Here is a 15417-nt window from a genome sequence, read left to right on the forward strand (position 1 = left end):
CCCATAGAATTTAAGGAGTTAAAAGTACTCGATGTTATTTAACAATTAGCATTTTTAACTTTGTAAATTAATCCGGTATCTCTACAAACACATTAGAGTAATCCCATACATGTTAACTCTAATCCACTTATTCTGTAAAAACCAAGATATCAGACAAGTGTCCTGTACAGTATTTGCTGTCTCTTTCCTGTTGAAGAAAAGTCCTAGAAACAATTGATATTAGACACTTTATTAACATCAATATTTTATTAGCTTGACCACCTAGAGACTTGTGAGGTATTTTCAAAGACATTTTGCTTTTATTAGTTTACCCAATTTGAACCTTTTTAAATCACGTGAATTAAAAGTATCCGGATCCATTTTTGAATCTTAATTTTAGGAGCGCTCAGTTTAGATACAGACAAAACATGACATTAGACAGTACAACATACAAATAACACAAAATCAAGGCCTTGTAACTTTATAGGTGAATCTCCATTGCAATGTAACAGATGTTCAAAAACTCTAGTTGAATAAAAATAGAACTGATCAAAAAATCATGAGCTCAAAAAAACATATAATTTAAAAAACAAGAGTCTTGGAAAAATGATACAGCTGTTAATTACTTTAGTAAAGTACCATAGCATTTACTTTGCTGGAGTTTTAAAGACTCTTTTTACCTTTTCTTTCCCTGGGTTTGAGACCGGTCTCCTACTGAGCCTTTAGGCTTCTTTAATTTATATTTCAATGTAAGCCTTGACTGAGATCTGGAAGGATCTAACAGGTTTTAACAGAAACTTTGTGTCTAAGGCATTTTAGCCATCTCATCAGGACAGTTGGATATTAAAGAAAATTATGAGACCTTATTTTTCATCACTTTTGAGACTGAAGCTGCTTTGCTAAGTTACCCTTCAGGGCTGTCGGGAGGGGGAGTCCAGAGAAGGAACCTTTGGGGTCCACCCGAGAGTAGCCCAGGCCGAGAACCCTGCAGTTGTTCCAACCCTTCCTCCACCTCCGCCACAAACACACAACAGAACCAGAACCAGACGGGCGCCAATCTCTGATCCACCAATTAAACCCGATCAGCGCCTTTACCGACGGAGACTACCAGGCGTCCCTGGCTCTCCTCCACCCTTAGGGCGTCCCCCAGGGCTGCAACTTGTGGCCCTCCAGGCACGTCTACTGACCACTATTCGGCCACTCTCACGAGTCACCGAACGGTTGCCACCGAAACCGAAAGCACGCTCACAGAACCAGACCAACTAACAAAACACAAGACAAAGACAACTTCGGGGTACCCCTTCTTACCTCCAAGGTCAACTCCGCGGATGAGGGGGGGCCGTCTTATCCTGGACGAGCCCCCAAATGTAAGGCCCCCAAAAAGGAAACCCCAACTCTGTCCCATGGATCGACGGCAACCCCAATCAACCACAGGAGGCGTCACTTGATGCAAACCGCAAGAGGTGTTTATTCCAGCGCACTGGGACCCAACTCGAGGAGTCGAGTCCCTAGCAGAAAATCTTGTAGGTTTATAAAGGCAGAAACCACACATCGGGAGGGGTCCCACATGAAAGGGAAAAGGGGAACAAAGCTGCCGGGAAATTTCAAAGGGGGTCTGGGTTTGCTGATAACATACAACATGTTTCACAATGTTTTACAACAGGGTGTAGATTCTGGTCAATAGTTTCTGGTAATCCTACTGTTTGAGCACTATCTGGCTATCTGGCTCAATTTACTCTTTTACTCTCTGTTTGGGGCTGATTCCTGGAACAGCTTTAAGGGCTTTGTTCCCGTCACTGGGAGGGAGACCTTAGGGAGCTGAGATAAAACAGACAACTTAAAAAATGTCCATTCTTGCAAACCAAATCCCCATCCCTTTTTATTTTTTATTTTGAGACAGGGTCTTGCTAAGTTCCTGAGGTTGGCCTTGGACTTGCAATCCTCCTGCTTCAGCCACCTGATTTCCTGGGATTATAGGCATGCATGACTGCCCTGGGAAGATTTATCAATCTTGATGACAGCTGGAATTCTGAGGTCTGGGGTGGGAGGAAGACTTGTTTTTTAATATATAGCCTTAATTTTTAAAAAACAAATGCATTTGTATTATTTTAAATCTTTGTTTATCAAATGTATATCCTGGCCTCATATGAAATGTTTTCTAATAAAAAGATTGAAGATATGATTTAAATTTCCTCTCACATTCATTAACTGTATATTAATTTAACCATCATTAAATCATCCATCATTAAATTCAGTGGTTCAGAGACAAAAGGGAGCCTCCTAAAATGTGGCTAGTGTTATTTTAATTTCTACTGATTTGGCTTGTGTTACTACTTCAAGTAGTTGGCTGTTTTGGCAGATATGCTATCTATTTAATGCTTTCACGGTTGGAAAAGACCTGGGCCTTCTTAATCCTGTGTCCTTTCTTATGGAGATTTGAAATTCCACTCAGCCTATCCTGGAATGCATGAAAAATTCAAGTTTTTCTAAATTTTCATAAAATACAGGACTGGTGATGTAGCTCAGTGGTAGAGAGCTTGCCAGCACGCATAAAGCCATGGGTTTCATCCCTAGTACCCATCCTGCTCCCATGAACGCTGTATTGCAAAGATGAATGCAAAATCTTGCTGCCCTCTTCTTTTCACCTTGGTTGTTTGGAGTTTTGAGTCTTGGTGAGCTCATCATTGTTTCAGTACACGGAATGAGGATAAAAGGTGAAGTACCCACAGCTCCCAGGTTTATTGGCTCGTCCCACCCTCAACCTTACTTTCTGGAAGCTATGCACCGTGAAAATAAAATTCAGGCTGAGTTGGAGAAAATCTTGCATTTTTAGCCTCTTAGACAATTATTGGGTAAATCATATCTCCCATTCCTATTCCAACTTCTGTATACAAAGTATAGATCCTAAGAAAGGTCTTGCCTTTCTAGCTACCATTTCCAGGAGTTGGTAGAATTTCCTGGAGGAATTCTGATACTGTGAAGGGTACAAGCTGATCCCCGATGAGGAAGCAAGCCCCTGAGAAGCAAGCCCCACCAAGTTCTTCCTGTAGGTGTTGAAAACTTGGGTTCCATACCCTTTTTGTACATTTCCTGCCCCAGCATTAACTCCCATCATGTTGTTCAGATATCTTTCACTAAGATTTACTTTTTTTTTTTTTTAAGTGAAAGACAAAAATAAAGGAAAGAATAGATAGAAAGTCCCAAGCCTCTTGGGGGGCTGTCCCACATGTCCTTAACTGATTTGTAGCCTTCTGCAGCAGGATTATCTGAGCCCTGTTGGTGTGTACATGACACACAGCTCTAGGAAATCTTAACACCTGCTTTTACTTTGAGATTTTTCTCCCGTGTTTTTGGTTTGGTTCTGCAGAAGGCACAAAAGGAAACTTTGAAAAGTCAAAGAACAATATATCAATCTAGGCATAGTGCTGTTGGGCTGAGTATGACCGTAGTGGCTTACAGCAAAAAGACAGCCACTTCTGTCTCTCTCTCTGCCACCTCTTTTCCTCCCCTTTCCCTGAGTTAGGCTCTTAGTTTCTCTCCTCAGACTCATCAGAGAACAGGATGGATCAAGGGACCAGCTATGGGGTCTTATTAGAGGTAGACTCAATCTAGGCTCCACTGAAGGTTCAATATGAGAATATCAAACACCTCAAAGAAGAAGGGATTATGGATTGAAAGTAAGGTCATTAATAGTATGTTTGTTGTGACATTCTCTTTGCCGGGATATTCCCTCTATTTGCTTTTGGGGTGGGCAAATAACTGCAGCATGGGGCACATGACTGTAAAATCCCTCACATTTTCTGTCAGACAGATGGTATTCAAGCTTCTTATTTCAGATAGATATCTCCATCTTGGGTGGCAAAAAATGATCCAGTCTTAGGTGACATTGAAAATCTTACCAATTTTTATCTAAAACATACGTTCTGAAGTGAGGCACTATGTGGGCATGTCTGAAATAATCAGGTACAATTATTTTTGAATTTAGGAGCATCCTGAAAACATCAGGGAACCACGAGCAGGCTTTACTCTGACGTTCAAGCAAGACCACAGTCTAGAGACAAGGCACATTCGGACGCTCCTCTGGAACCTGGCTTACCATCAACTGAAAACCAATGAGTGGCAGAGGCTGGCTCGCTTCTGGAACTTTACAGAGGACCAGATCAGAGCCATTGAGGAGCAGTGGTCAGGTGAGTGTAGACTAGATGATGTGGGCAGGAGACATTCAGTGTTAGAAGCAGCAGTCCTTCCTGTTGTTGGATCTTTGAAGTAAGTGCCTGGAAGAGCAGAGTCCAGGGGCTCCCTGGAGAGTGACAGATAACTTAACGTAGGTCCATGGAAGTGATTGGAAACTTTGCAGAAAACCTACAGTTGGAAATCTGCAGTAAAGTGAAATTTTCAAAAGGTGACTATTTTAACTGAGCCATATTGAGAAAAGGTGATTTTTGACCTAAAAAGAAATTAAGGTTCCCAATTGAATAGACACTAGGAAGCAAGGGTCTAACCGGTGGTGTGCCTTTGGGAAGCCAGTCTAATTTCTGGTGTCCCTTCAGTTTGTACTGGGGTGAATGAGTCGAATGACTCACTGTTTAGGACATACTCTAGGAGGGAATTCCTGCAACCAGGTCAAGGGGAAAGAGATTCTTAGAGGCTTTGGAAGATGTGGCTATCCCATGATATACACAGACTCAGAGGGTTAGATGATTACAAGCAATGAAATCATTTCAGCCAGACTTAAACTGTCAGAATTAGTGAGGTTAGCTCAGCTGGATTCCTTAGCTTTGCTTTTTTATGATTTGACCCAAACCTAGGAAATACAGAAAAATTTGCTTGGCTTTAGTCAACTTTGTTCACCTTTTTTTCTTGCAAAGCTTTCTATTCAGAGTATTCCCCTTACAAGGATATTCGGAGGTGGGAAGGTGTCCTTGTTCAGAGGTTGATTTGCATTAGCTATTCCTGAGAATTAAAAATGGCAGCACCCCAGCTCCATGAATGCAGGCTACTCACACCACACACAAGTAAACTATGCAGCTTTTTATTGCTAATTCTAAGGATACGTTTTCAGATGAACAAATGAAAGATAAATGTATTAGAAACATGGAATATTGACTAGTTTCTGAAAATATTTCTTTTTTTGTCACTATGTTAATATTTTGTCTAATTAGACACATAGTGTTCTATGACAGCTTCAGGAAATTTGAGCTAAATTTGAAAATCTCTCTTAACCTAAATGACTTGAAAATGTAGTGTATCTTAAGAGTATTTACCTGAGCTGAATGTGGTAGTACATGTTTGTAATCCTAGCAGCTCAGGAGGCTGAGGCAGGAGGATCACAAGTTCGAGGTCAGTGTTGGCAATTTAGTGAGGCTCTAAGCAACTTAGTGAGGCCCTGTCTCAAAATAATAAAAAATAAGAAGGGCTGGGGATGTGGCTCCGTGGTAAAGTGCTGCTGGGTTCAATTCCCAGTGGAAAAAAAAACAAAAACAAACAAACAAAAAAATCTTGCCAGCAGAATAAAGGGGATTTTAAAAGTGATTAAGTTAAATCTTTATGGAAAGGGCTGGGGGTGTAGCTCAGTGGTAGAGTACTTGCCTGGCATGTGCAAGGCCCTGTGATCAAACCAAACCCCAGGACTGCAAAACAGAAGACCAAAAAAAAAAATTTTTTTTTTTGAGCCACATCCCAGCCCTATTTTGTAGTTTATTTAGAGTTAGGGTCTCACTGAGTTGCTTAGCGCCTTGCTTTTGCTGAGGTTGGCTTTGAACTCGAAAGCCTCCTGCCTTAGCCTTCTGAGCTGCTGGGATTCCAGGCATGGGCCACAGTGTCCTGCTAGGAAACAGTACCTCTATGGAGTACCTGAAATGTATATGTCTGCACCAAGCAAGGAATACTAAGCCATGTGCAAGTTTATAATCTTGTTGACATGATAACATTAACATTCACAAGAAATGCATGTGGTAATCCATGCTAAGACTACTGGCACTGACTGGGGAGTTTGTGGGCTTTTGAGGCAGAGAGTGACATGTTGATGGCACTGAAGAAAAGTTTGTCAAGAACAAGACTAAGAAAGGAATAGAGTATTTGCCTTCCCAGGAGTATATTCTTCATGTATGCAGTTTCTTCTTCCTGAAATGCCTGTCCCTCTAATGTGAACAGTGAACTTCCTCCTCACCACCCTCTCCAAAGCTCAGGCCCTTCCTTTTGTGAAAGTTGTCTGCTTCTGCAAGGGAGCCTGTTATGTGTCTGCAACTGTGAACTCTTGCTGAGAGTGACAGAGGCTTCTGCGCTGCATCTCATCTAGCATCTCAACATCCCAGCATCTTTCAGGGGTTGGCAGTTATTCAGGGAGTATTTACCAAGTGAATTGCAAGGAAGGAATACCAAGGAAGTTGCAGACACATATCAGAGTCATTTTCTTGAAACTAGAGTGGTGGTATCTTACATGCTGTTTGGAGTGTGATTTGTGGATCACCAGCAGCAAGACCAGCAGCAACACCTGGGAGCTTGTCAGACATGCAGATTTTCAACCCAGACATACTGGATTAGAATCTGCATTTTAACAAGATGCCCCAGTGAAGTACACACTTTGAGTCTGAGATGTACTGCCTCCAAACTCCACATTTCATTAAGATTGACATTGCCACCAGCCAGGCACTGTAGTTGTTCTGTCCTTTATTTGCTCCTTGGGTACGTGCCAGCACAATAGTTCCCTGGCCAGCACTGAAGTGGATGGGAATGCTGGTCATCATAAAGCAGCTCTGTTGAGGGGAGCTGGACAGGCTTCCTCTCATCACGGGGCTTTTGAACTGACAGCTATCAAAAAGGAATGAATGTGTGACCATGAACATTTAGTTAGAACTGAGATCACATTAGAATGAGACATCAGTGATAATATGTCACCTTGGACCTCTTGTGCTTGGTGCAGGAAATGAAAGCTTCCGTGAGCATGGCCACAGGGCTCTGCTCATCTGGCTGCATGGGACCCTTATGACGCAGCCCGATCCTGCCAAGCACCTGTATGAAGAGCTGGTACGCGCCGGTTTCCCAGAGCTTGCTGGTGAGTTATCGTTTTTCAAAAACAGAAACTCCACCCCCCCGCCCCCAATAGTAGGGGATAGTTGAACAGAAATCCCACCCTGAATAGTAGCAGTCTCAGCTGGAATCAGTTGTGGCTCACACAAAACAGAGCTGTGGAAGGGGCTTCTGCTTCTGTGAGGGACCCAGTCAATCACATTTTAGCCAGGTGATGCTCAGGGCCAACTCTCTACTGGGCATTTGGTAAAGTATGGAAGGTTTTGTGTGTGTGTGTAGGTGGAATGGGCTGAAAGTGCTAAACAATCTCCTATCTTTATAGGATGGTTCTCCACATCTAAGAATTATCTTGCTCAAAATGCCGTTTTGTTCCTGTTGGGAAGCTCTGCAAGTTAGTGTATTTGAAAATGTTACTCTAGAGAAAAGAGGACAGGTTTTACTGTGCCTGCTTAGGTTATTGCTAAAAATCACTCTGCCAACATCACTGATCATATTGTCAGGGGAGGTACTTTGAAAACTTAATATATTAGGTAGTGTTACAACTCTTGTGTAATAGCAATCATTGAAGCAAAGTACAGGGGCATCTGACATTGTTTCACTGGAACCATTTCACCTGGAGCTGAGGCCATAAATGAGTTAATCAGATCACCCATTCGGTATTGTTTCCAGCAATGTAGGTACAAGGAAGAGTGTGTGGATGATTGAAAATACCTTCCAGAACATTTCCATCATAATTTTGGGGTTCCCCCTTGACTTTAAATTTAATCCTTCCTATGAAAGTGTCCATAAAAACTCTCAGGAAAGACCATGGAAGTGGTGAAGGATCTGTGCTCTGAAGCAAGACTGCATGGGCTCACCCCTGCACTCTAACACATACTATATGACCTTGATCAAGTTCTATGACCTTACTATGCCAGTGTTCCCAGTGATTATCTAGGGAAGGAAATGAAAACATCTACTTCAGAGGGCTGTTGTGGGATAAAATGAGTAATAATGATTAGTACATAGTAAGTGCTTACAAAGTGTTAGCTATTGATCACTAATGCTACCCTATGTTTTCCAGATGAGATTCGTCAAGTCAAAAGAAAAACTGGCTCAAGCTCCAAGCAGTGCACACTTTCATAAAAGCCTAAAGAAATTGTATTTAAAGGACTTCTTCCTCAGCATTTGGTTCTTTTAAATGCCGTTTCTTATTTCTTCCACCACTATTGATTTTCCTCTTAACTATGAAGATGGTGGTGACCAGACCTGCTAACAGTGAGAAAAGATTAATACTATCACACTTTCCCACCACAGAGAAGTGGCCTATTCTTTTTGTTTTTTGCTCATAGCCAGTTGTGTGTGTCTTTCTCACTTTTCCCATTTGATGCAGCACATATAACAGCATGATCTATAAGAGTTTTGTACCTCATGTTTTAAAAAATCTGATAGTGGGAGCAGCATGGCGATTTATGGAAAACCCAAAGGTTTTAGAATAGAGATAGTTTTGAAATTAGTTCTACCACTTATTAGCTGTGAACCTTGGACATGTTAACATTATTTAAGTTCTCAGATCTTCACTTTCTTTCTCTATAAAGTGGGAAATATCTGTTCCACAGGGTTGGGGAGAAGATGAAGGCAGAATCCTGTGAAATGCCCGACCTTCTGACTACTGCATAGAAACCATAAACTGTTATTTCTCCTCAGTAAGGGTTTGGAAGTTTTGTCACTGGTGGCTCTAAATCACACATACATGTAATATATTACTTAGAAATGACCAGAAGTATATACATGAATATCTTTTTTTTCATTTTTTTGGTGATGTAATTACAGGTGATTTTTATTTCCTTTGTATTTTCTGGTATATTCCACAATGAACATACATTATTTTTGTAATCTAAGAAATAAATGTGAAATCAAGTATCAGTTTGTATTAGTTTATGTTCCCCTACTTATTATCATTTATGTCCTCCATTCTCAAGTTCTGACTCTACATCTATAAAATTGGTAATCATGAGTGATTTCATAGTTATTCTATCATGAATTTTTAATTTTACATCTTTGTCTTATTCTGATTGTACATGGTTCACTTAATGCTACGAATGTTTGAAACTGGTAATATATTTACATGATTCCAAAGAGTTTTTTTTAAAGGTATTGAGTGAAAAGTCTGGTCTCCATCTGTTTTTAACTATGATCTGCTTCCTGTTCTAGCTGCCATTTCTTCTCCCAGACCTGAGTAACCTCTTTCAGTAAAAATAAGAAAATATATATCCTTATTGTATAAAGTGCTTTAATTGTTGAACTTATGTTTACTTAAGCCAAAATTAATTCCTTCATGCTTTAGACAACATAACAAAACTTGTAGAGCTTAAATAAATCTAAATAGTTACATTTTTCCATATTTTTTATTGGTTCATTATAGTTGTACATAATGGTGGGATATAGTGTATATATTTGTACCTGTCCACAATATAACAATATAATTTGGCTTATATCATTCCCCACAATTTCTTCCCTGGCGTGTCCCCCACTCCACATTCCTTTCTTCTACTCTACTGATCTTTCTTCAGTTTTCATGAGATGCTCCACCTCCCAATTTTCTTTTCTTTTTTCCTCTCTAGCTTCCACATGTGAGCAAAAACAATGCCCTTGACCTTCTTTTTCTTTTCCTTTTTTTTTTTTAATTTTGAGAAAAAGGAAAAAAAAAAGTTTTATTGCTTTACTAGCAAAGGAGAATCACAAGGGATTCCTGTCCCAGAGGCTATGATTCTGCCCATCAGGGAAATTATTTTTAAAGAGGTGATTCAAGGGCTACATTCTACATATTCTCTGTCCAGAATTGTAATTCACTTGTTAATTTGGAAGAAGTCATTTCTGAGATCTTCTGGTACCATCGTCAAGTCTGAATTACTTTGTTCTTGTAGTGGGTTGTACTAAGAACATGACTGCCTAGGATGGGGAAGAAAGGTAATCCTGTTTCCCCAAGATTAGGTAGGGGAAGACTAGGACAGGGGGAGGAAGAGAAAGAAACATGTCCATTTAAAAAGTAAGTCCCAGTGGCCAAGCAGCAAGGGCAATATTCAAGCATAAGTGGACCACTCTTACATTTCCTGTCAATTTCTATATCCATTTCTGTGGAAAAATGGGCAACATTTCCTAGCTGCTTCCTCCTGACAGAGGGCAAAGTTAGGGGAAGTGACCCAAAGTCCTTGTTTTCTATCAGGTAGGGTATGGACAGCTAAGGGTATTCAACATCACGGCAGTCCAGAGGACCACAGTGGCAGATGGCAGGTGAGTAGAGTAGACAAGGCATACATAGGGCAGGGATCATGCTAGAGCAACAACAAACAAGATAGCAAAGCATTACCTTTTTTTTTTTTTTTTTGGTAAATAATCAGTACAAAAACAACTAGTATTTAGTCAATTTAGTCAGTCTCAGAAAACCATGAAGACAGTAACTCATAATCATACCAGTGAAAAAGAGATCAAGTTTATTCAATATAAGGGGTTGGGAAGATCTGTAGGTCTATGAGATCAGGCTCCTATTAACTCAGGAAAAATTTTGGGCTCTAGAGTATTTTGAGATCATTATTATTACGCATTCCCACAGAAGAACCCAGCTTTACTTACTTTTTTTTTTTTTTTTTACTTACTTTTGATTGGGCTGACACAAGTATACATTTTAAGTAATATTTTAAAAAAACATTGTTTTTCCTTTTAAATATCCATGTATGACTTTGCTTTGGTTATACTGCCAGGAGTTTACGACCAAGTTGGTCAAAATAGACCTTGTACTTATCTACTCTTAGTGGACCTTGACTTTCTGAGTTTGGCTTACTTAACATAATATTCTCAGAAGTTCCATTCATTTTCCTGCCAATGACATAATTTTATTCTTTATGGCTGAGTAAAACTCCATTTTGTATATGTACCACATTTTCTGTATTCATTCTTCCATTGATAGACACCTAGACTGGTTCCATAGTTTGACTCTTGTGAAGTGTGTTGCTATAAACATGGGTATGCATGTACCACTATTGCATATTGACTTTAATTTTTTAGGATAAATACTGAGGAGTGGTATAGCTGGGTCATATGTTGGTTCCAAATCAGTATGGCTCAATACTGATTCCCAAAATGGTTGTAGTAATTTATAATCCCACAATAGTGTAAAAGTGTTTCTTTTTCTTCACATCCTCTTACACCTTTTATTATAGTTTTGTATTCTTGATGGCTGACATTCTGTCTGGAGTGAGATGAAATCTCAGTGTAGTTTTCTTTTTTAAAATGTTTTTGTTAATTGTAGATGGACAAAAATACCTTTTATTTACTTTTATGTAGTGCTGGGGATCGAACCCAGTGCCTCACATGTGCTAGGCAAGCACGCTACCACTGAGCCAGCCCTAGTCCTGAGTGTAGTTTTGACTTGCATTTCCCTAATTGTTAAGGATGTTGAATATTTTCTCGCATATTTGTTGGTAATTTGTATTTATTCTTTTGAGAAGTATATAACTTTATTATATTCATTTTTTATGGGTGCTGAGGATTGAACCCAGTGCCTCACACATGCTAGGCAAGTGCTGTATTACTGAGCCACAACCCCAGCACTCCGAAGCTTTTTAATTTGATGCTATCCCATTTACTAACTCTTGGCATTATTTCCTGAGCTTTAGGGGTCCTACTGAGAAAGTCGTCTGTGTCTATATGTTGGAGTGTTGACCCTACATTTTCTTCTAGGAGTTGCATAATTTCTGGTGTAACTCCTGTGTCTTTGATCTATTCAGAGTTGACTTTTGTGCAGTGACAATTAAGGGTCTAGTCTCATTTTTCTATGTATGGATATCACATTTTCCCAGCACCATTTATAAAAATGGCTCTTTTCTCCAGTATGTTTTTGGAAACTTTGCCCAGGATCAGATGACTGTATCTCTGTGGTTTGTCTGTGTCTTCCTTCTGTACATTGGTCTATGTGTCTGTTTTTATGTCAGTACCATGCAGTTTTTGGTACTGTAGCTCTATAGTAAAATTTGAAGTCAGGTATTGTGATGCCTCTAACATTGCTTTTTTTTGGCTTAGAATTGCTTTGGCTATTCTGGGTCTTTTATTCTTCCAAATGAAATTCAGGACCTCCCCCAGTTCTGTGAAGAATGTCATTGGCATTTTGGTGGGGATTGCATTGGTTCTATATATTGTTTTTGGTAGTGTGGCTATTTTAACAATATTGTCTATCCATGAATATGGGAAGTCTTTCCATCTTCTGAGGTCTTCAATTTCTTCAATGATTTCATTGTTAGAGTTTTTCTTTTTTAAGCTATTGTGAATGGGATAGTTTTCCTAATTTCTTTCTCAGCAGATTCATTATTTTTGTATGGCAAAGCTACTGATTTTTGTATGTTGATTTTGTAACTTGTTACTTGTGAAATTTATTAGCTCTACCAGTCTTTTGATCTTCTAAGTATAGGATCATATCATCTGTAAACAATGATAATTTGACTTCTTTCCTATTTTTATCCTTTCCTTCTCTTACCTAATTGCTCTGGGTAGTATTTCTAGTAGTATATTGAATAGAAGTGGTGAGAGTGAACATCCTTGTCTTGTTCCAGATTTTCAAGGAAATGCTTTTGGTTTTTCCTTATTCACCATGATGTTGTCTTTGGGTTTGTCCAATATTCTCAAGTATAACACTCATTAATATTTGCTTTAGTTTGTCTCTATGGCTTTGGCTTGGATACTAAGCTCTATCCTAGTTGCAGTCTTAAGTTCCTCAGAAGGTAGAGCCTAAGACAAAGGTTTTTGTGCAACACCTTTTTTTCAGCAGTGTCAATCTAGGGGGGCAGGAATGGAGGAAAAGATCTGGGGAAGGAGGAGAATCAAGATGAGGTGTTACTAAATTGGCTACTACTTGCTATCAAGTTTCACAAATTATTTGAGTTTGAGGATACTCTTATTCCAAGAGATGGAATGGACTAGTGCATCTCAGGATAATGCATATAAGGGAGGAAGGAGGAAGAATTGATCTGTGGGTCATAGGACTGGGATAAGAGGAGGCTTGTTTCTCCTGGATCTCTGGGTAGTCAACAGAGAAGCCCTGGGGAAGACACGTCCACAAAAAGGATGTGAGATAAGGTGCTGCTGCTTTGGGCTTGCATAGCTTTTTGAAGCCCATGCTGAATGAACCTGTTTACAGTAAGAACTGGGCCAGGACCCAGAGCAGGTGTTGCTTAAGTATCTAATACACATTAAGAATTAGCTTGATACTTCTGTAATTCAGAAAAACCTTAAGGTGTTCCATTAGAAAATAGGAATTGTTTGCCTGTATCAGTTTTGTTCTCTGATATCCTCTTAATGTGAGGCATCAAGAGAACTATTTCCTACAACAAAGTTACAGAATAGAACCAGATCATGTTCAAACTCGAAGAGGAGGTTTCAGATTATTAAACCCATCCACTTCTGTTAAAGATAGGGAAATTGGAGCCCTACTCGGATTCTTCAAAACAAACTCATTTTTATGTGTGAAGGGAAATAAGTATGGTAGGTAGAGGAGGATTCTGAGATTTCTTTATATTAAGTGTCTAGCCCAAGATAACACAGCCAGTAATAAAGCCATTGAGAAGCCAGGTCTTTTTCTCCTAAATCAGTTCTGCCCAGATGTTTTCTTCATATTGGTCAACCACCAAAGCATTTCTGCCCAGGGCTAGCAGGTTTGCTAATTGCCCAAGGCTACACCACTACAGGACAAGAGTTTGTAAGTTCAGAGAGAAACACTGGTTCAGGGCTGTAGTTTCAATCAGGCAGGAAAGAACATGAAAAACAGGCACTGGCCAGCTGTAAAGCTAAAGCAACCATAGAGGTCCCCTTTTTACCCTGATTGCTGTAATCATGCCAGAAAGATTTCAGACATGTGGCTCAGAGTAACAGGCATGAACTTATTGAAAGGGATAGAAAAGGGGAAAAGGGTATACTCTCAAGGAAAACAGTGGATTCTCTCAGAAAGGAGGATGGCCTTCCTGTCCTGCCTTTCAATTTTACTGGGGATCCCAAGGAAGTTTCCAGGGACCCATCCAGGTCTACCACTTGACTTGACTGATAGCATAGCAGAGGTGCCTGCAGAGAAGAGGGTGTGGTGCTCACAAAATTGGAGTTAAGGAAATTGAGTCTCCCTGCTTCTGCCTCCATTTCCTGCCCCCCCCCTTAATTGGTTTATTATCCAATTAAGGGGGGGGGCAGGAAATGGAGGGTCTTGATATTGATTGCCAGCGTGAGTGGGGGTTGATAAGAGAGGGTCCAGGTCACCTGGTCGGGTGTGACGTGATCTTGGAACACAGTTTTTCTTAAGGGAATGTAATTATGACTGGAGGAGGTTTTAATGTTCCAGACCCCCATCTTCTAGGTGCCTGCCTGTCAGATAAGGCTCCCCACAGTTTTCAGTCAGCCTTCATTGTCCTTTCCCTGCTCATCCATTCATGGTTGACTGGATACCTAACAATTCCAATAGGAAATTTCTTTTTGATATTTATGTAACTCTACTTTTGTGCTAATATTAAGTACTTTTTTTCCTTTTAACATGAAAAATTACTCATAAGCGTTGCCATTTCCCTCTGTTTGTAACTGTTAAGAGTCCTAGAAAGATGAAGACTAATACAGTAAAGTCACAAAAAGCTTTATGAGAAAAACATTATTATTCTTGGTTTTAATCTTTTTAATTTAAAAGTAAAAATAGGGGCTGGGGTTGTGGCTCAGTTGTACAGCACATGCCTAGCACGTGTGAGGAACTGGGTTTGATCCTCAGCACTGAATAAAAATAAATAAATTAAGTAAAAGTAAAAATAGCTTAGTTTCTATTAGTTTTAATGTTTTCAGTAAGTTCCCGCTCAAAGTTTTATATAAATTATTGTCCAGTAACATTGGAAATGATTTAGTTTTTTTAGAAATAATAGAGAAAAAAATTATGTAATGATGAAATAATTAGTGATAGGCTGAACATATTAAAAAATGAAGTTTCTTTTTTAATTTAAAAAAGTTTTACTTAATTGCTTAAATAAAAATAACATTAAAATAATTTCTACAATATAGTTACAAAGGATGGTATATCTTGAAAAAGTCTCTTATAATTTTGAAAAGATGAACATGATGTATCCATAGTTCAGAAATGTTAAAAACTAAAGACTTGCAATTCTTGGTACAGGCCTTACCAGAGGAATTAAAGGACCTCGTTGTGAACATATTCACTTCAGTCAACCACTTTAATGGACTGAACACTTGTGAGAGACTGGGTGTGGGTTGATCTGGTTCCAAGAGATCTGGAAGCTGAGGTACTACCTTCGGGATGAATGGAGCGTGAATATTTTGCAGCTGATGCTTGAGGAATGGTTTGCTGGAAAGATAAAAATCAGCTTTAATAATCCCAAAGACTATATCTATAAAGTA

The 15417-nt window shown here is 39.5% G+C and overlaps 2 protein-coding genes across 10 annotated transcripts in view; one reads left to right on the forward strand and one right to left on the reverse strand.

Annotated features, from left to right (window-relative positions):
- ANKDD1B (ankyrin repeat and death domain containing 1B) overlaps positions 1–10712 on the forward strand; it is a gene marked incomplete at its 5' end in the record, with an annotated part of 89753 nt that extends 79041 nt beyond the window's left edge. For all 3 annotated transcript variants that reach the window (XM_079145219.1, XM_079145218.1, XM_079145220.1), the window contains 3 exons: positions 3965–4166; positions 6902–7033; positions 8072–10712. In XM_079145219.1, coding sequence (XP_079001345.1) covers positions 3965–4166; positions 6902–7033; positions 8072–8133 — 396 coding nt within the window. In that variant the 3' untranslated portion in view covers positions 8134–10712. The remainder of the gene's footprint in view (positions 1–3964; positions 4167–6901; positions 7034–8071) is intronic.
- Positions 10713–13896: 3184 nt separating this feature from the next.
- POC5 (POC5 centriolar protein) overlaps positions 13897–15417 on the reverse strand; it is a 36890-nt gene continuing 35369 nt past the window's right edge. For all 7 annotated transcript variants that reach the window (XM_079145215.1, XM_079145212.1, XM_079145211.1 and 4 more), the window contains one exon: positions 13897–15364. In XM_079145215.1, the coding sequence (XP_079001341.1) occupies positions 15221–15364 (144 nt within the window). In that variant the 3' untranslated portion in view covers positions 13897–15220. The remainder of the gene's footprint in view (positions 15365–15417) is intronic.

This window comes from Sciurus vulgaris, assembly GCF_902686455.1.
Source record: "Sciurus vulgaris genome assembly, chromosome: 6".
NCBI classification, from domain to species: domain Eukaryota; kingdom Metazoa; phylum Chordata; class Mammalia; order Rodentia; family Sciuridae; genus Sciurus; species Sciurus vulgaris.